Source organism: Castor canadensis, chromosome 3 (assembly GCF_047511655.1).
Source record: "Castor canadensis chromosome 3, mCasCan1.hap1v2, whole genome shotgun sequence".
NCBI lineage: Eukaryota > Metazoa > Chordata > Mammalia > Rodentia > Castoridae > Castor > Castor canadensis.
This window is the reverse complement of record NC_133388.1, coordinates 122063529-122084471: the sequence shown is the minus strand read 5'-3', so window position 1 is coordinate 122084471 and position 20943 is coordinate 122063529. Positions and strand designations below refer to the sequence as shown.

Genomic DNA, 20943 nt, shown 5'->3' with positions numbered 1-20943 from the left:
GAATTTGAATGTAGACTCTACTTGTTGCTAGAACTCTTAAAGGCCTCTCTACGTTGGGTTGGGCTAAAGACAAGCTTTCAGGTAAACATAAACTCCACATTTGTCAATAGTAAAATGTCTAAGACTCAACGGTTATGTTCCTATTGAGAATTCCTTTGAGGATGTGTGGGAAATAATATGATTATTTCTGCATATTAGGAACAAGAGACACCATTTATTGAAAACTTACTTTTTGGTTAAATCACCTCTAGTATAAAACTTGTCATTCCACAGTATTTGCACAAAGGATGTATAAATGAACACCAGCTTTCCAAACTGACTTGTAATTTTTGTCAAATAACACTTTCCTCACTTTTTTTAATTTTAAAAGAAAATTGGCCCTGAAACACCATCCAGACAAGAATCCAGATGATCCAGCTGCTGCTGAAAAGTTTAAAGAAATCAACAATGCCCACACAATACTCACCGACATAACAAAGAGAAATATATATGACAAGTATGGATCGCTGGGTCTCTATGTGGCTGAACAGTTTGGAGATGAACACGTTAATACCTACTTCCTGCTGTCAAGCTGGTGGGCAAAGGTGAATCACAGTACCTTCTCCTCAATAACAGTGTCCTGGAAGATCGTGCTATTGTTGTCTTTTAGACTCCATCTGAAAGAAATACTAACTTTACTCTTATTAAACTCTTGAAAGTAAAGCCAGACAGCACTTTCACCAAAGGCTGTATCTGGGAATCATTTTTGCTTTAACTCATCAATTAATTATAAAATCCAGAATAACTTAAAGTAGTTCTAGACATTAATTATACTTGATCTTGGAGCTTCAGGTTAATTCTGTCCACTCTCTCTTCCTCTTGTACTGACTAATTAAGAACTGATTCATTGCTAGAAACCCAAAATAATTTATTAGTGTGAAAGCTGTTTAATAAATTATTATAGGACAAATTTAGCCATGTACTTCACTATCTATAGTGTAGGCTACATCAGCAAACAAAGCCTTGGGAGAATTAGTGATAATTATGCCATAGACTCACTGGAACCTGTTGTGAGTAGTGGAGATGGAAACAAGGGGAGAAAGATGATAATTAAGCAGTGGAAGACAGGGAGTTGTTTTGGCAGTACTGGGGTTTGAACTCAGGGCCTCCTACTTGGTAGGCAGGTATTCTATCACTTGAGCCATACTTCCAGTCTGAAATTGACTTTTGTATAATAAATTTTGTTTGACTTCCTAGGAATACCTAATATGTGTATCTCTAGTGATAGTTTTATATTTGCTTATGAATTTTAATATCATTACCTTATGATGAAAGTATATTTACATGTAGACCATACCTGTGGTCCATTGTCATATTTTGTGGCCTGTTCACATTTATGTAAGTTGTGATAAATAATAATAATTTTAAAAAACCCCAATCCCCCAAAAGATAGGTTTCATGCTCAGTAATATTCTGATTGCTGTTTTCTTTGACTAAATTTTTACTGCATTAAAAAATCTGAACTTTGTTGTTTCCTTCTTTTTGGTGGTGTTAGAGTTTGAACTCAGGGCCTTGGACTTTCTAGACAGACACTCTACTATTTGCGTCACAACCCCAGCAAAAGGTTTGATATATACAGGAAAAGAGGGACTGTTCTTGCATATAAACATGAAAAGAAAGTCTGCACCTGAAAGCCCCACTTGTCTTCTGCAAATTCCATCCCCAAAAATTACCTTGGGAGATACCTAGAGTCCCATTGAAGTTCTTTTGTCTGTGGAAGACTTAGAGGGGAGACGAGATTCTACTGAGTGGATTTGGAACATGGAATGAGTGCACATACTGACAATGTTATTTATAATGATGGATTAGCATTCATAAAACAATGTGGGCTTTTGTGGACTTGCATGGGAACCTCCCCTCCAGGAAGGGCACTCTTCCCATGGGAAGGAATGTCCGCAGTTCCAGATTATTACACACGAGTGCCCAATTGAATATCGCAACCTGCCTGCATAAAGATAACAACAGGTTTCCCTATCCAGGAAAATCCTGAAATTAATCAAAATTCCTATAGACAAGTAGAGTACTCAGGAGTAAAGAGATGTGGCTCCTTTAAAAACAAGGCTATAGTCAGACATAGTGGAACACACCTGTATTTCAAGCACTCAGGAAACTGAGGCAAGAGGATAGGGAGTTTGAGACCAGCCTGTCCTACATAGTGAGACTCACTCTCAAAAAAAAAAAAAGCTATAAAGAAATGTTCTTTCCTCTCTGCTTGTGCCAAATCCCAGTTGCATGGCACTCATCATACTGGCCCAGAACATAGCAATCATGCATTATAATAATTTGTACCATATGAAAGAAACAATGTGCCATGCATTAAATATGCCATATGAATGAAACAATATACCATCAAATGCATGTTTTTAAAAATATCAGATACCTACTTGTGTCTAGTAGTGTGCTATGCAAGCCTATTTCCCACAAAAGGCAAGCAATCAAGTTGGAATAATTAAGATCTAAACAGTAAATAAATGAAAAGGAGATTTTTCAGAGAAGAGACCAATGTGGGAATTGCATAGTAAAAACCAAAAGGGCAAATGCATGTAAGGGAGGGGGGGATGCTGGGAATGCTCACAGAGGAATCTTGGAGACGGTGAGGAGGAAGGCTTCCTGTTTTGCTTTTAGAGTAATTTATCTAAGACTATGAAAATGTACAGTTTCCATAGCAAAGATTTTGAGGTATTAGGGTGAGACCAAGGCTTCCTTACTGTGAGCCCCCTATCTACCATACACCTAGGGTCGAAGGGGAGGCATGGAATCCTGGGAGAGGAAACAGGTGAGAGTGTCCACATCAGAGTTCTTACCTAAGTTATTGAAGAAGTGTATCTTTGATCGCCCTTGCTCATTAATTAGATAAACTCTGGATTCTAATTAAAGATGTACAAACCACTTTCTTTCTATTTCAAATAGTGTATTTTTAATAAATTGTAAATTGATTTTGCTCAGTTCACAAAAAAATGGGTTCCTTATAATTTCAAGTTGGGGAAGTCATATTCCTTTCTTTCTTTCTCCTTCCTTCCTTCCTTCTTTCTTTCTTTTAGTGAGCAGCCCTTTTATATGCTTGTAGGGAAATCCTGATGCTGTTTCCTAGGAGGAACAAATCACTTTTCATTAATTATCTTTATAGTCATGGATTCAGTAGCTATTAAGAGTCTGCAGCATATCAGGCACTAAGCTATTAGGCACAAGGGGTTTTGAAGGATGACACAGACATCCTAGATACTCACAGCCTAGTATAGTGGGACATATGTATAGGCTAATCAGTGTCCTAAATTGTCAACAGAAAGATCATCAAGATAGATTTTTATATGACATATTTGTGTGGTACACAAATGAGGGAATAATTGTTTTAGGGCAGGCTCAGGAAAAGTATTCTAGAAGTGTTTTGTTGAGATGAGTCTTAGACAGCAGGTGGGTATTTGCTAGGTGTCTGGAAATGGGAATGGGGCATCTAAGCAGTAGAATCTACACAGAGAGCAAAATAGTAGCTCAAGAACAGGGCTGTGTGGATGTAAGGGAGGGATGGCGGGAGCCAGATCACCCCCTCAGAGGCAGGAGAGTGGCTGTGTGGGTTCAGGAGAATATGTATTTCAGAAAGTTCCCTTCAGCAACAATGCACAGGGTGGATTCTGAGGGGGAAAGAGAGGAGGCAGGGAGGCCAGTTTGGAGGCTGCTGCTCTAAAGTCCTAGTGGCTTGGATAGAGACAATGGGCAAGATTGATCCAAGGAATCTTGAGGAGATACTTTACAGGACTAGGTGGCTAATAGTGATGTTTGGGTGGGAGAGAAAGGTACCCCATAGCTCTTTGGTGAGGAATGATTTGGTTCCAAAGGCAGCCTGACCAGCTCATTTGACCTGTGAAAGTTTTATTTCTTGTGTTGCTTAGTCTTTGTTTTGCTTTACTCTGCTCTTAGTAATATCACAATAGCTTAAGAATAAAAAATACCAAGCTTTATTACTTTTGGCTCCAACTTTTAAACTTTATCAGTAAAGTTCTTTTCTTTTCTTTTTTGTGTGTTTTGGTGTACTTGTTTGTTTGTTTGTCTGCTGTGAGACAGCATCTCTCTGTGTACCCCAGTCAGGCCTGGTACTCACTATGTAGCTCAAACTGGCCTCAAACTTGGGATCCTCTTGACCTCAGTCTCCTAAGAGTTGAGAATACAGATGTGTACCACAATTCTGGGCTCAGGAAAGTAATTTTTGAGGAAATGAAAAGGATGAGAGGCTCTGTGGTCTGAGGGGTGCACAGAGATATCTACTAGTCTCTGGGGGTGCATGATTGCAGACGTGGTTTTTGAGACTATCTATTCCTTCTCATCACTTCTCATGCCCATTTTGCTTTGCCTCTGTTTTCCCTAGGCCCTATTCATCATCATTGGCCTCTTGACGGGCTGCTATTTTTGTTGCTGCCTTTGCTGCTGCTGCAACTGTTGTTGTGGACGCTGCCGACCCAAATCACCGATGCCAGAAGAGGACATCTATGTGTCACCGGAGGACCTTGAGGAACAGATCAGGACTGATATGGAAAAAGGTGGGATATGAAATCAAGGGTAGTGGGTGATCCTTCATAGTCCTGATCAGGAACCAGGCCCTACTGACGTGAGTGGATCAAACAACCAAATGAGGAAATCTCACAGACTGTCAGCTTTGATAAGTCTCTTGTGGAAGGTAAATTATCTTTTCCAAGCATAAAGAAAAGCAAATCTGACACCATCAGAAAGAAATCAAGAAATATGCTGATGACAATGCAAAATAAGTTCAATGCAAAAACAATATAAGAGAGTTGGCTCTGGGTTCGAGTTAGTTTGGGTGAGATTTCCAGGTGGGAGAACCATGGCAGAAATTTCTTGCAGGAAAAGACTCAGCCTATTCCTTTGGGATCTCTATCAAAGTAAAAGAGAATGGACCAGTATAGTAGTATATGTCTGTAATCCTACTAACTTGGGAAGTTGAAGCAGGAGGACCAAGAGTTTCAGGCCAGCTTGGGCTCCATTGTGAGTTTTGGGTCAGCTTGGGTTACATAATGAGACCCTGGCTCAAAAGACAAACAAACAAAAATAAAAGGAAATAAACATGCAAAAAAGTCATCAACCCTTTTCTTCATTTGGATGATTCGATAATGATTTTGGGATAGAACTGTAGTAGACTACTCTTCTCTGAAATGTAGTGACTTTCTCAATACACACATTTAGGCCTAACCTCAAAGCAGCATCAAAAATGGGACTATGCTCTGCTAAGCCAAGCTACTGCCACATCTGTCTAAGTACATCCATGACCATGATACTTTGCATGATTATTCAAGTTCATTCTACACAGAAATGAAAAAGAATTTAGCCTTTTACTGGGAACATATGAAAAGAGCAAGCAAGCAAGATTACTAATGAGTGGATTAAGCAGTGATATTTGCACAGAAACTCTTTCTCTTTAAGAAAGGGCTGGTGACTGTGTCACAACTTGCTAATGAATGATGATCCTGGTACATTAATCCCATCTGCTCTTGTGAAGGAGATAAACAGTTATAAGTTCATATCAGGGATTATTGGCCACATTGACCATAGGCTCTCCAGGTAACATCTCTCAATCCATCCCTGGACTTTGTCACTGGCAGAGGGCAGGGAAGGACCTTGAGATAGAAGAGTATTGTGATCATCAGCCACTGTTCTGACCTGTCCTAACTTTTTCTTTATATTGGGGAAATTTAAGTGAAACTTGGTTCAAACTAAGTGAATATTCTGAATGCAGTGTTGCACTGAAAAGCCTCAGACTTTCCTCTTTTAGATGGGATAAAAACACCATTAGGTCAATTCAGTGGTCTTTGTTTGCCAAAGATTTCTCTTCCAGAATAAAATCCAAGCTAGGTGCTAGATTCCCTCCAGGGCTCTTCCCTGCTGGGTTCTTGGTGATAAAGCTGAGTGCCTGTCACTATTTTCAGTTCTGACAGCCTCCAACCACCAATTCCACTGTGGAGGTCAGATTCTAGAATCTCACTTGATTGTTTTTAAGCATCCTTAACCAAAAGAAAAAGCTTTATCTTGTTTCTAAACATTTGTAAACACCTACGCAAGGGTGATCCAGGTGTGTGGGACCTGAAATTCATGCAGTTTGGGCAGTTCTCTTAAAGAAAACACAAAATATGATCTGAAAGTGAATATTTATTTTAAATGAGATAAAGAAATCACAACAAATTGCAAAACTTAAAAGTTAACAAATACCATATGCATCACAAAATCCAGAAAAATAACAATCCTTTAATTAGTCACCTAGCACATCTCTATGATACTTTTCTCTATGGTGCACATTCTTTGCTTCTTCCTATAAATAATTTTGTTACATTATTTTCTACAGGGCAAATAAAGAAAAATAACTCCTTCTGCTAGTGAGTTTGACCAACATTTGTTTTTCATTACTGGTGAATTAGAAAGGGTTCCTTCAGCTTTACAACTCATTATTAATGGTGTCTAAATTTTAGAAATTATCAAATTTTGGAAAGTTATTTAGTCTATTATATATCATTATATATACATATATAAAATGTAAGATTCCGAAGAATTTTCCATTGACCGCCTTTGATGCTGTACACTCTGTATAGTCCCAGGGACAGCGACCATTGGACACATTCATGTTTTATGCCATGACCCCTGACCTGGATCATCATGTCCCCTTTGTAAGGGGAGTTGCATATTGAGCTGTAGGAGTTTTCCTAAAGTTATTCCTACACTCTATGGCTGGCAATAATTAAATGTAAGCCACAAAAACACACCAAAATTACATTCAAACAAAACCAACACCCAATTCTATGTTCCTTTGACCAAAATCCCCCCAAAGCCCTTTGTTACCACTTGTTAAAAGAGAGGAGGGAAAATTAATGTGAAAAGAGACAGTGCTTTTTTCTTATTATGGTTAAAATATCTTTCTTTTTCTAGTCTATAAAAATGGACGCTTAGAAGGGTCTGCGCAGGTGAAGCACCTGAAGTGAAAAGCTCATCCACCTGCAGGAAATCCACTATTGTTCTTCATCTAACATTTCAGAATGAGAATCTGTGCTTTATTTGCAGTTAGCGCATTAGCTAGCTTCACATTAGTACTCCACTCATCAGAGACTGCATGTAGTTTATAGGTAAAGTAAATGCAAGTTAAGGCTGGTAAGGATGAAAAAAGCAGACTCCATTTGATGTCTGTGCTTTCTGAACAAAAATCTGTAGTCTGACAAAAGGACTGTGGTCTATTTGTTCTGTGAAAAAAAAAAAGGGACCCACTTAAGAAGTGCTTTAATAAAATACACTTAACCAGTGTTGGCACATGCCTATAATCCCAGCACCCAGGAAACTGAGGCTTGAGGCCAGCCTGGACTACATAGCAAGACCATATAGGAAGGAAGGAAGGAAAGAAAGAAGGAAGGGAGAGAGGGAGGAAGGGAGGAAGGGAAGAAGGGAGGGAGGGAGGGAAGGAAAATGCACTTGCAAAGAAGCTGCTAGTCACTTGGATATCAAATTACCATACTCGTGATAAACGATAATTATTCCATACCAAGATGATACAAAATATAAATGTAAAGGCACTGAAAAATGGGAAATTAGAGGACAATATAACATTGCGGCTTTGATAGAAATGTTGCTGGAAAAACTGGATGTCTGATAATTTTATTTTAGTGAAACTAAATAAAAATGCAAACATTTTCTCACTCAAGGGATTTTTAATTCTTATGTTGTATTTAATCATAAAATCCTAGGGTTTCAGAATTGGAAGATATCCAAGGGTCCATTCCATTCCAGAGTGTGTGCCTTTTGTTTCTTTTTCTTGCATAATTGCACTGGTTTGTTGCTCTGCTGTCACTATCTTAAAATGCTTATTTTTTGAATAAAGTATAGCCATTTTCATTTTCACTAGGGTTTCCAAATCATCTACCTAGTCTTGAGGATGTTTTCCTGGAAAATAAAGGAGGAAGCTAATTGGGATGAGACAGAGTAGAAAAGGGATAGAATGGGTGGAGCTAGGGATTTCTACCAATTGGCCATCTAAATGCTACACCTCATGTTATACTTTGCTTAGAGATTTAGCAGTATATGAATATTACAATTGGAAATTCACTTTTCACACTGATTTTAATGAATCCTAGCATTTCTTTCTTCTATTATTTCTACTTTTCATCCAGAAATGCTAACATTCAAAATAAATAAAACTAATATGAAGCAATTCTCTCTCCAGAATAAAAGGATTGATTGCTTGATTTCTTAATACTTTGTCCTCTTACACTGATTAAGCTTACCTAGAAGAGGAAAGAACAGGGACTATCCAGAAAAACAAATTTCTGATTTGAATGTAGCAGTCAATCATTTTGAAATTCACTTTAAAGAACATTATAAATATGTCTTAATTTATGAGAATCCAAATTTGAAACACCAAATCCTTTTTTACCCAATGACTTATAAAAAACATTAGAAAAAAATTTTTTTGCCTACCTTGAGATAGTTTAACAAGCCTAATGCTACATCTAAGGCATGTTCTGGCACATTTTTATTATATGCATATTTCAATCATGCCTACTCCTTGACCCTGGCAAAGTCTAATCTACTTTTCGATGATGCAACATAGTACAAGTTCAGGAGTGGTGGTACAGAGTGGGATTTGGTGGCAGAGGGGAGAGATTTGTTTGGGTTATTTTATTTGTTTCAGCTAAGTGAAAGGGTGTAACCCAGCTTCTCCCTTTAAGAAATGAAGGAAGAAAAGTTCAAACCATGGCATCTTCAATATCTATTGGCAACTTAGAGTACTCTTACATGGATTCTTATCTCTTTCTCAAAATAAAAACATACTTCCATTGGGATCCTAGAAACACAGGAAGATTGTTTTTCTTGTAAAACAATCAAAATTAAAGGGAAGAGATAGTGTCTTGGGGGAAGGACTGGCACTCCTTTCACTTTTTGTCTTTGAAGAATTAAAACCTAAAAGTAAGTGGTTACCAGTTTATTTCCTTTGTTTTTACATGTTCGCAAATTAGAACTTTTCCTTTGCAAAACAAGCTCATTTAGATTCTTCTGATAGCTGAAAGCTACAATAAAACCAGACTTCCACTAGCTAAGAGGGAATGTGTGTGTGTGTGTGTGTGTGAGAGAGAGAGAGAGAGAGAGAGAGAGAAGAGAGAATATATGAAAACAAGAGTCTAAATGGTAATCGTTTCTGAACACTTTGGCAAAGCAAACCAAAAATGTAAAGAGCTAAATTCATTTTTTTTTCTAAGCCGAAGTCAATGGAACTAAATCCAACCAATACTAATCTCTAAAAATTTCCTGTACAGTCAATGCTTCCCCCTCCTCTTTTTTTGAAGGAGGGAAAACAAAGTATCTAAAAGAGAAGGACATTTTTATAGTATTGACCTTGGATCTAAAAATGTGTGATTCAGTGCACAGAAAAATCAGTTGATTACTTAACTGTTCTTGCCACTTACCTGGATAAAACCCAAATAAATTCACAACCGCTGAGCAGAAGCCAGATGGCTCTTACTCTTGGCCCAGATATTGAAACATTTATTACACTTGCTGTTCAGCATTTATCACATCTGACTGCGCAGGAATAGGGCACTAAGGAAGAAAGTAAACTTTTCCTTCCTCCTTTTGCCATCCCCTACTCAATATCCTTGCTATCCTCTTCCCTCAGTCAAAAGGAGCCTATTTCTAAAATCAATGCATGGAAAATAATGCTTGAAGCGAGTCCAAAAACCTGTACTACTACTTTATACGAAAATGTCAACCAAGGCCCCAGGCCAGGGCAATAGGATAGAGGAGTCTGTTCAGAATTGTCCCCAACAAAGCAGCTCAAATGGACTTGAGGCTGGGCGTGATGGTACATGTTTGTATTCCCAGCAGCCTGGGATGCTGAGGCAGGAGGATCATGAGTTTACAGCCACTCTGGGCTAAATAATAAGACCCTTTCTCAATGTCCACCCCACCCAAAAAATGAGACCTGAGGTTTTTTTGATTTTTGACTGCCAAGGTTCAGTGAGCAATTTACTATGTAGGTTTATTGAGATGATCTCTCAACAGCACTTATATCTGCCTGGCAGTATGTTAGGTATTGGAGAAGAAAAAAGGCCTGATTCCTGGTATCTAGGGTCTTACAATCTAGCAGAGGAGATTTAGAGGCAAAATACTAAAAGCATAAACATATAGTTAGTTAATTACAGTTACAACGAACCTGCCAAAGTTGAAGCATAGAGGCTGTGAAAGTGAACAGTAGGGAGCCTGACCTGGATACAGGTGAGGACAGCTTCCCCAAGGAAGTGGTGTTTAAAGTGGAAGAGCTAAAAGATGAGAAGGAGATAAGAACTATGGGATTTAGGAGACAATCTGGATACAAGTGAAGTATTTGGCACAGTCTCTCCCTAAATCCTTGTGAATAAGACAGTGAATGGTGCTCCACCAGGCAAAGTAGGTAGAGTCAGTTAAGGCTGTTTATTACTGAAGAATTTTATCGAAGAATTGAATGAAGCAGAAATTGTGCGAAGACTATGTTTACAAAGAACCCCAAATCGAGATATGCTGAGATGAGGGCTCTAACTATCAAATTGAAACATGATCAGTGGGAGCAGCTGGAATCCTGACCCGTTGCTAGAGAAGAGCAAGACCAGTAGACCAATTAGAAAAAGAGAGAAAGAAGTCAAGAGACCCTGTGTAGAACGTGTAAAAGCATAAGGAGGGGTGAAATATCATTTACGGATAAAAAGGAATGGAGTTCTGACACATGCTCTATGAAGTAGAACTTGGAAACCTAAGGTTAAGCACAAAAGGACAAATATTTATGGTTTTATTTACATGAAATATTCAGATTAGTTAAACATAAAGCCGGGGCTTGGGGGAAGGGAACAGGAAGCAACTTCCTAATGGGTACTGGGTTTCCTTTTGGGATGATGAAATTTTATAACTAAGTAAAGGTGATGAATTGTACATTTGTTCTCTACAAAGTCATTTATGGGAAGAAGTGAAGGACCTCATAGTCCTAAGCAAGTATCAATATTCACAAAGCATGGAGTGGGGCAGTTGACTATCAGTCTTTTAAGTCAGCTATGCTGTGTACTGCTAGCTGCTAAGGCAGAGGGTTTGAGATTTTTGATGTAATTCACTTGCCTTTTTTATCTGTTACTGTTTTTATGAAATATTAAATATCCTGACAACTATTCTGACCTGGCTTTCTATCTCAGAAAAAGAATATTACAATTACCTGTAGAATTAGTTCCTTATTCACTTTCCCTCCTCAGAAGTAATCATTTTAAATTGTTATAATTTCTTACTATCCTTTTTTGGTATTATAAATATACCTATATTCCAGTCAGTATATTGCTCAATTTTTGTTTTGTATATTTTAACTTTAAATGAATGGACTTATATGCAATATACCTTGATTCTTTTTCACTGAACTTTTTAGTATTTCTGAGATTTGTTCATATTGTGGATGTCATTCATTTATTTTCACTGATATATAATATTCTGAGAACATATCTCTAATTTATTTATCTGATGGATATTTAAGTAGTTTCCACTTATTTTGCCATTATAAACAGTGCTGCTATGAATGTTCTTGTAGTTATATCCTGGTGTCTGAGTGCTATAGAGTTGTCTGCATATACACATGGGAGTGGAATTCCTTGGTGAAAGGGCATTCACATCTACAATTTATTAGGTAACATCAGTAGTTCTGCAGTTTGTTGCATTAATTCATGTTGCCATTAACAGTTAATGAGAGTTTCTACATCTTTGCTAATATTTGACATCCTAAAACTGTAAATCTGTGCTAATCTGGTGGGTGGAAGATGTTATATTATTGTAGTTTTAATCTTTAGCTCTTTGATTAGTAGTAAAGTTGAACATTTTCCATGTGCTTATTGGTCATTGAGTTTCTCCTTCTTGAAATACTTATTCAAGTCTTTTGCAGTTTTTTTATTAGTATATCATTTACTTTTTCCTTACTGTATTTTTGTTTGATTATATTTTTGGGGTATTAATTTCTCCATTGATTATTTTATTTGAAATATGTTCTCTGACTTTGATGTACATATAATTGATCCATAGTAGTAAAAGTGGAAGAACTGTTCAGGAATAAGTGTAATGAGAGATATATAGGATGTATCTTTAACGAACGCTAATGAAGAAAGATATACCATGCCATGTATTATAAAATTTAAAATCTTAAAAGATGTGATTTCCACCTAGTTGACCTACAGATTCTCTTGATTCTACCATGTTTCCTGAAAGGTTTTGCTTAATGAACTTTTATTAAAGTACTTAACAAAGCAGATTCTGAAATTTATAAAGAAAAGCAAAAGGCCAGGATGTATCCTTCCATTTATATAGTTCTTCATTGGCTTTCATTATAGGTATTTATCTGTGATTATACTTTTTCCTGAATGCGCTATCTACTTTTATACTCTCATCAATCAATTTTTATATATGCACGTGTGTGTAAATATACATATATATGTTTCCTACTTGTTATATAAAAATAAAAATTTTTAAATAATTATTTCAAATCCAGGAAACTAACTAAACTTTCTTACTAATTTGTCTGCAAATTCTGTATGTAATGGTCTCTTCACAATAGTTTATATCGTTTGCAAGTACAGTCTTAATTCTTCCCTTTCATCCCTCATCATTTTTTTCTCTTTCTAGCTTCTCTGAGTTTGCTGACAACACCAGGAAAATATTGAAGATGCTTTCAAAGTTGCATCATAATTATTTGGTTTCCCGTGTTTTTTGATCAGGCTAAGAAAGTTGTCTTCTATTCCTATTTTGTTAGAATTTTTACTTTATCATGAGTGTCAACTTTTATTAACTACTTTGTTCTTCATGAATTGAGATGTTCATGATTTTTCTCCTCTAATCTGTTACTATGGAGAATAATATGAATTGATTTTCCAACATTAAAATAAACTTGCAGATAAGGAAACCCAGTATAATCACTATGCACTACTTTATTCTTTGATGAAATGAATTAAGTAACATTGTGTTTTACATGTTTACATTGATTTTAATATAAGAGTGATCTATGATTTTCCTTTCTTAAATTTGCATCTCAAGGTTCTGTATCAAGAGTATGCCTTCGGAAATAATTAGAAATTATTCCTTCTTACTTTCTACAGGGTTTTCTTTCTACAGGGTTTTGTAGAACTTTCTGGGCTAATGTATAATTGTGCAAATTTTAAACTATTGATTCAATTTATTTAATGTTTGTAGACCATTCAGGTTTCATTTCCTTATTTTAAAAATGAAATTTTCTCTTCAAAATTTGCTCTTGTTTTGTTTCACAAACCTATAGTATCTGTGTCATTGCCCCATTTTTCATTCCTTACATTGTCCATTTTTGCTGTCTTAAAAAAAGCATTCTTGCCAGAAAGTTAACAATTTTGTCAGTCTTCTCAAAGAATTTTTAGTTTTATTGATTCTCTGGTGTTTTGTTTCCACTTAATTGAATTATTTATTCTTTCTCTTAATTCATTCTATTGCTCATTTTCTTTTTCTTTTTTTTTAAAGGTTTAATTACTTTATTACATGCAAGTGGTGTGAATGGTTTTCCCCACATGGGAACACTGATTATAAAAAGATGACATATCACATGAATTGTCTTTTTAAATTGAAAAGCTAACAAATTGTCTACTTACATTTCTCCCAAAAACCCACAAACCGGGTGGTAGCTGATTCTAGACAACATATTCAAAGCTGAGAAAATTAAAAAAAAAAAAAAGTCCTCAAGTCCAATTAAGAGCCCTCCTTCATGTAAGCTAATCAGTATCCGTGGTATGTGCTTGACTCCAGGAGTCTGGAAGACATCCCAATATCCCCACTCAGACCATTAACTTCAAGTAGGCCTTTTCCAGTTTCCAACTCATGAATAAAGATAATAAAACTTTTTGCAAGTTGTTTTATTTACAATGCCAACTTTTAAAAGCTTAACTAGAGTTAACTGGACAATGAACTAGGCAGAAATTGCTTGACAGAAGAGGAAAAGTCCAAAATGCCACTTTCTACAGAGAACCCATAGTTCAGTTTTATTCAGAGTAAAGAGAAAAGCTTTTGCTCATACTAGCAGAAACTCAGCCATAGGTTTGGAGTCTGCACTCAAACTACACAAGCAATAAGGACAATCTTATGCTAATACAATTGATGTGCTACTTCATTTGTCTACTGTTTGTCTAATATTAACAATTAAACCAGAGCAATGCAACTAGTATTTGGGACAATCCTTATAGTGTTACAGTGTCAGGCACAACATTTCACTTTTCTTCACACCACTGGCTCTCTTTGCGTACCCATTCTTTGGGCTTGCTTTTCTGAAATCAAGTATGTGTGGCCTATACAAAAGGTTCAAGGTGCTGGGCTTCCTTCTCTTCAGTAAAGTCGTTTTTGATATTGAAGGTTTTGCGAATCTCCTCAGGAGTTTTCCCCTTAATCATATTGGCAACAGTCTTGCATGTAACATCAAGCAAACCTTTTATGTCTAAGTAGTTTGCAGCCAAAATAAGTTCAAAAAGTGTTCCTTGGTCAACTTTCAGGAATTCTTGGTCCCAAACAGGTATATCGTCTGTTCACTTTTCTTTGTTCTCATCATCTTCAGGAGGAGGGTCATCCTCGTGGTGGGTGCACCACTGAGTGACCTTTTTTAATATTGCTGCATTAACATTTGGTAGAGGAACTGGGTCATCATCTCCTTCATCATCCATTCCCAAATCTTCCAACATGGTCTTGATGGTCACAGATTGTTTGGCAATTTCTACATGGACTTCAAATATCTCTCCATCAGAACTCTGCAACTTAATTGAAGGCATGATGTGGTCTTAAGGAAATGGCGGCAGGAGGCTGACGGAGGCGGCGCAGAGTGCGCGCCAAACAGAGGAGAAAGGCGAGAACAAGGCCACTACCTATTGCTCATTTTCTAACTTCTTAATTTTTATACTCCTTAATTTTCTTCTTTTTTTGTATAAAGCATGTAAGTCTTTATGATTTTCTACAAGCATGTAGCTTCACATATACACACATATTTGAATATTTTTCTGGTGATCTGAGTTCCAAATACTTTCTGATTTCCTTGATGACTTATTTGCTCTATAAGTCAGGCCTATGTGTATCTTAAGTTTTAAACTTGGGTGTTTCCCAGGTTCCTTTTTGTTATTTTCATGTAGCTTAATGGTACTATGATCACAGAATGTTAACAATAGCAGACCAGTTTTTTGAAATGTGCAACACTTTCACAAACATATCTGGAGATTTGCTTTACAGCCCGGAACTTAGTTCATATTTATAAATGTTTCTCATTGCTTCCAAACAATACATGTGCGTTTGTTAGACTAATTGTTCCATATATGCCTATTAAATAAAGCTCATTTATGGTATGTATTAGTTTTCTCAGACTGCCTAAACAAAGTACCAGAGACTGGGTGGTTTAAACAATTTATTCTCTCACAGTCCTGGAGCTGGAAGTTAAACATCAAAGTAGCAGGTTTGGTTTCTTCTGAGACCTTTCTCCCTGCCTGGTAGTTTGTCATCTTCACCCTTGGCCACTGGTGTTCCCTCTGTGTGAAAATCACCATTGTATTGAAGGAGGGCCCACCTTAAATGACCTTAACATAATTAAATTACCTCTTTAAAACTCTATACCCAAAAGTGGTCACATTCTGAGGCACTGGCAGTTAGGATTCATCATATGAATTTTGCAGGGAGACACAATTCACTCCACAACATGGTACTTCTCAAATTTTTCATATGCTTAAAGATTTTTCTTACTGTATCAATCAGTTACTATGAGAATTATTCAAATCTTCCTCTGCAATGATGGATTTTTCTGTAACGTTTCATCCAATTTTGTTTCACATACTTTAGAGATATGTTACTAGCATATATAAATTTAGAATATAATATGTAAGTTTAAATTTATAGGTATGCACAGTAGTACATATCTGTAATCCTAACATTTAAGAGGCTAAGGCAGGAGGATCATCAGTTTGGACCACACAGAGAGACCCTGTCTCAAAAAAAACAAAATAAGTAATTTTTATTGCCACTTGGTGAAGCAAGCATTTTATTATTATGTAGTTGTCCTCTGCCTGTAGCAATGCTTTTTGCTTTATATTTTATTTTGTTAAACTATGGTTATATGAGTTTTCATCAGTCTTTGTGTGGTAAATATTTTTATCTTTTTACTTTCAATGTTTTCTTTTTGATATGTCATTGTCAAAAAAAAAAAACCCACGGAGCTAGAGTTTTTAATTCAGTGTGATAATACTTTTATTTTAAATGGAGTATTAAGTCCATTTGTGTTTATTATATTTCACAATGTGTTTTGACTTTTTTTTTTTACTAATTTCCTTTCTGTGAGAAACAGTGTAGGAATAGTCTTTAAGAAAACAAAATATGAGAAATATTGGTTAGTGGTCAATGCCACTTTGTTCTGTACTGCCTGTGTAGCCTCAAGCTAGTTACATAAACAGTCTGTGCCCCCCACTACCTCATCTGTAAAATGGGTATAATAATAACCCTGCCTCATAATGCTGTTTAACTGTTAAGTGAGTTAATATACAAAGTACTGAGAACAGTGTTGGGCTCATAAGTGCTAGCTAATACTTTCTGTTAATGTTTTTATTATTATTATAATTGTCACTTTTAATTGACATGCTTTCTATGTTTCTCTTTTCTTTCTTTTAGATTAGACCATTTTTCTTATTTTACTTCTTTTAAAATCCTTGTCTTTAGGATTCTTTGTTGTCTTTATGATGTTTAAATATGTGTTTCCTTCATTCATCATGGCTGGTTCTTAGATCTATAGATTCAGATATTACTACTCCTACTTTTTTTCACTTCTTTATGAATTCATATTAGAATAAGTTAGAATTTATAAATCTATCGTTCATATGTTTTAACCTTTTTATATTTTCTGTATTACATTCTGGTTAATCTCTTCAGATCCATCTTACACTTCATTAATTCTCTCTTTAGTTATTAAATACATTCATTAAGTTTTTAAATATATTTTCAGATGTTTTCATCACTAGAAATTCTTTTTTTATTAACTTCAAAATCTACTATATAACTGTAATAACATAATTATTTTATATTTGATGTCTGATCAATACGTATTGAAGTCTTTCTAGGTCTGATTTGGTCTCCTGTAGTTTCTACTGGCTCTCAGTTCATCTCTCTCTCTCTCTCTCTCTCTCTCTCTCTCTCTCTCTCTCTCTCTCTCTCTCTCTCCTCACTTCCTCTCCTCTTTCCTTTCTCTTCTCTCCTATTTCCATACAAGTTTCTTGCAATTTTAAAGGGATTCTTTAGAGCTAGGTTGAATGTGAGGTCATTCACTTCTGCTAGGTACCTAGGAGCACATCTTGCTCTGGACTACTTTAACTAAGTTATCATCTTATGATTTCTTAGAACACACATGAAAATTTGGTCTGCCAACTTGTGTGCTCATTGGTTTGCCATCAAAAATTTTTAGGGAAGCTTCTTCAACTTAGCACAAAACTCAAGACAAACAAATTTCTGTGCAGATTTAAGGAAGAGCATAACAATTTTGGGCACTAGCTTTATGTGGAAAGCTTCCTATTAAGACTCTCTACCTAAGCAAGCCCTAGGTTTTGAATCCTGTTCCAATGAGGGCCACACATGCAGTTATGCACTACAGAGCTCTTAGGGTATCTTTTATATAAACTATATGGAACTGAAGTTCAAGTTCATCAGGTTCAGCAATTACTCTGAAAGTGAAAGCTAGGTTTATTCTTTAAACAATTATAAAATTGGCAGAATTTTTGAAGTCCTGAAAAGAATGGGCAATTTAATATCTTATAAATTGAATTGATTTGTTAATCATTATTTCACTTAAAATGCCTACCCACCACTTGCCCCATTATTAAAAGATAAGAGAGAAATTATTGCTTCTCTATTTTTTTTTCAGATGAGGACTTTCCAGTTATCCTCCAGCCTGCAAGTGCTAATGAGAAAACGCAGCTAATGAGAGAAGGAAGTCGAAGTTATTGCACAGACTCTTGATGCTGAGCCCACTGAGGTCCACAATTTCTCCTCTTGGTTCATGCATGTCTACAGATGGTCTTGGTGGAGAGTGGGGATATGAAATGCTATGAATGTATACACATTTTTATTCTATTTTTAGGTTAGAGAAAGATGATTGCTACATAATTTTCTCAGTATGCATACTTTCTCTTTGATTAGATTCCTAATGAAACACATTCAGTTTTGATGAATAAAGGTCTGAATATGCTACTTGCATGTAGTAAGACAGTGGCATTGGACAGTCTTTATGAGCCTACCCTTAAGGCGAGCCAGCCCACATTCCTTGCAGACCTAAATAGCACTATATCAACAGAGAAAAGACTTTTCATCCACTTAACTAAATGCAATACTTGTAAATCTACCACAAATACCATCAGCAAAATACACAGAAAAATTTAGGAGGAATTTTGTGTGGAGCTCTTTCTCTGATAATATTCCATATGGTTACAGAAATATTTCAAGAGGCAGAAAGAGATAATTTAAAAGACAAATCACATTCTTTTAAAGTATATTTTTTTGATTAAAATTGGCATTCTCTTAAAACTGACAAGTAAAACCAGGAACAACCAGATTTTGTATGTGCTTTTAGATTGCCTCTAAAAACAACAAAACAAAAACAACAAATTTTCAACCTGGTTAATCTTATAAACGATCCAGAAAATCACTGAGCTTGAACCAGCTCTAAACAGTGTGTTGACCATTTCCCAAGTACAACAATTTTTGTATAACTGGCCTAAATTAACCAGAGTAAGGAAAAGAAACACATGGCATAAGAGGTAGAATTATAAACTCTGCAAAGTTAAATGTAATGACATGTCACTCCATTTTTGCTAGAATTCATTACATTGACCAGAAAATGCTCCCCTCTGTGCATGTTGGGTAATTGAAACTCAGAAGTTGTCTCTGCATTTGCTTTTCAGATGCTTAATTCATCATGTAGTATCATGTGCTATTTCTAAAATAGTTCAGCTGCAAACCTGTTTGTTTTTTTTCTGAGTCTTTTTGCTTCTTTATATAATACTGCATTTTCAAGATCTTGTTATATTTTTATATAATATTGCATGAAATGCCATCTTCTTTTTCCTTTGTTTCCTGTTCTCCCTACCACCAAATTATAGTCAAATGCTGCTAAATATATATTGTAAGTGAAAATCAGTGTTATAGCTCTGACAGTTTTGAAGTCATTAAAACTCTACTCAAACTCTTGAGTTACTGCAATTTTTTCCTACATAATGAAGTAAAAGAGCCTTGGTTTTAAAGTTAAGAAAACTGGTTCTAATCTAGATTCTCTCTAACTGGTCCTGGGACCAAGTGAGATGAGAATAACATGACTAATTTCCCCTTGACTCTGATTTCATGTCTGCCCTGATCACCGCGAGTTGCTATGAGACTAGATGAAGTATCTAAAGTGAAAAGACTTCTGGAAAGTCAAGTGTTTAACAAATGTGAGATGGTTTTATATGAATTTGGACCTGCTGAAATAGACAAATGTGATTTCTTATGCATATAAACTCTCTCACCCCAAAAGACCTATGAAGACAATGACCAGCAAGTACTTGGAACTTTGTACTCAACAAACAAATGCTACTTTGCATTTGGAAGAAACAATAGACTAAATAGCCCAATCTGTGGATAATTTGAGCCACTACATTTCCTTCCTGTGTTCTATGCAAAGGTCAGGCTTATTTTGAATAGCAACTTACAAATCACAAAGCTCACCTTCTCTTTCCCTCCTTTTCCTTTCTCACATGAAAATTTCTACTTCCGTTTCCAGCTGTGCAGGGACCTGGTCCAAGAGTGGTTAAGATGAGAACAAGGCATGAATCAGAATCAGAATCAGAATCAGAGAGTAGAATCAAATTTCTAGAGGGCTTCTGGCCAATGTTCTCCATAGAGGGCCAGTTTCTAATTTCAGTGACGTGTGGCAAACACAAGCACGTGAACATCTGAGGACGAGGGAATAAATTCTGCAGAATGCCCCTCAGCTACAAAGAAACAAGGATGGATTTTCACTTGAGGCTGGGCTGCTTAAGCATCTAGTGGAGTGTTACAGGAATCCCATTCACAATCACCTGAATTTATTTTGAATCCACAGCATTTTCACAGAGAAATGTCAAGGAGAGGAGTGATATACTCACCACTCAGCCTTGGCAATAGTCATGCAGTCAAATGCACAGCCCACTTCAGGGGCTCCTACCTAATCTTGGGTCCCATGCTACCAGATAAGTTTTCACAAGTCATCCACTTATTCTTTCCCATCTTATATTACAGCATAATTTTTAAAAAGTAGAGATGCATTTATATTTACCAAAGTACATATTAATTTTTTAGAATAAATGACATTCTACTTCTACATTACAAGTGGTAGGCAGGCTAAAACACATGTGACATAGCGAGACTGGAAACACACCCAATAGTGCCAGCTTGATTCTCTGGTGTGCAGACAGGGTTCCAATTAAAGCTGCATGAATTTGTGCAGGATGTACGTGTCCTGATTCCTGACATCTATGAATATATCACCTTTCATAGCAAAAGGCAAATGAAATTTTATGGACCTCAGGATGGGAAGATTATCTTGCATTATCTGGTCAGGTAATCACAAGAATCCTTAAAAGAATCCTTAAAAGTGAGAACCTTCCCTTATGTTTTTTTCTGGCCATACAGAATAGTCAGAGAGATGTAATCAAACCTCAGAGAATGGTTATAGAGGTGCTTTGAAGAGGGAAGAGGGAAGTATAAGCCAAGAAATACAAGTTGCCTCTAGAAGCTAGAAAACTCAAGGGAATATATTTTCTAATAGAGCCTTCAGAAAGAAACATAATCCCACCAATACCTACATTTTGGCCTATGTTACACTTC

The 20943-nt window shown here is 36.2% G+C and overlaps 1 protein-coding gene and 1 pseudogene across 2 annotated transcripts in view; one reads left to right on the top strand and one right to left on the bottom strand.

Annotated features, from left to right (window-relative positions):
- Dnajc5b (DnaJ heat shock protein family (Hsp40) member C5 beta) overlaps positions 1-19101 on the top strand; it is an 89831-nt gene extending 70730 nt beyond the window's left edge. For both annotated transcript variants that reach the window (XM_074066938.1, XM_020186805.2), the window contains exons 4-6: positions 371-584; positions 4400-4571; positions 17969-19101. In XM_074066938.1, the coding sequence (XP_073923039.1) occupies positions 371-584; positions 4400-4571; positions 17969-18063 (481 nt within the window). In that variant the 3' untranslated portion in view covers positions 18064-19101. The remainder of the gene's footprint in view (positions 1-370; positions 585-4399; positions 4572-17968) is intronic.
- On the bottom strand, positions 14379-14852 carry LOC109701313 (S-phase kinase-associated protein 1 pseudogene; annotated as a pseudogene).
- Positions 19102-20943: the final 1842 nt, after the last annotated feature.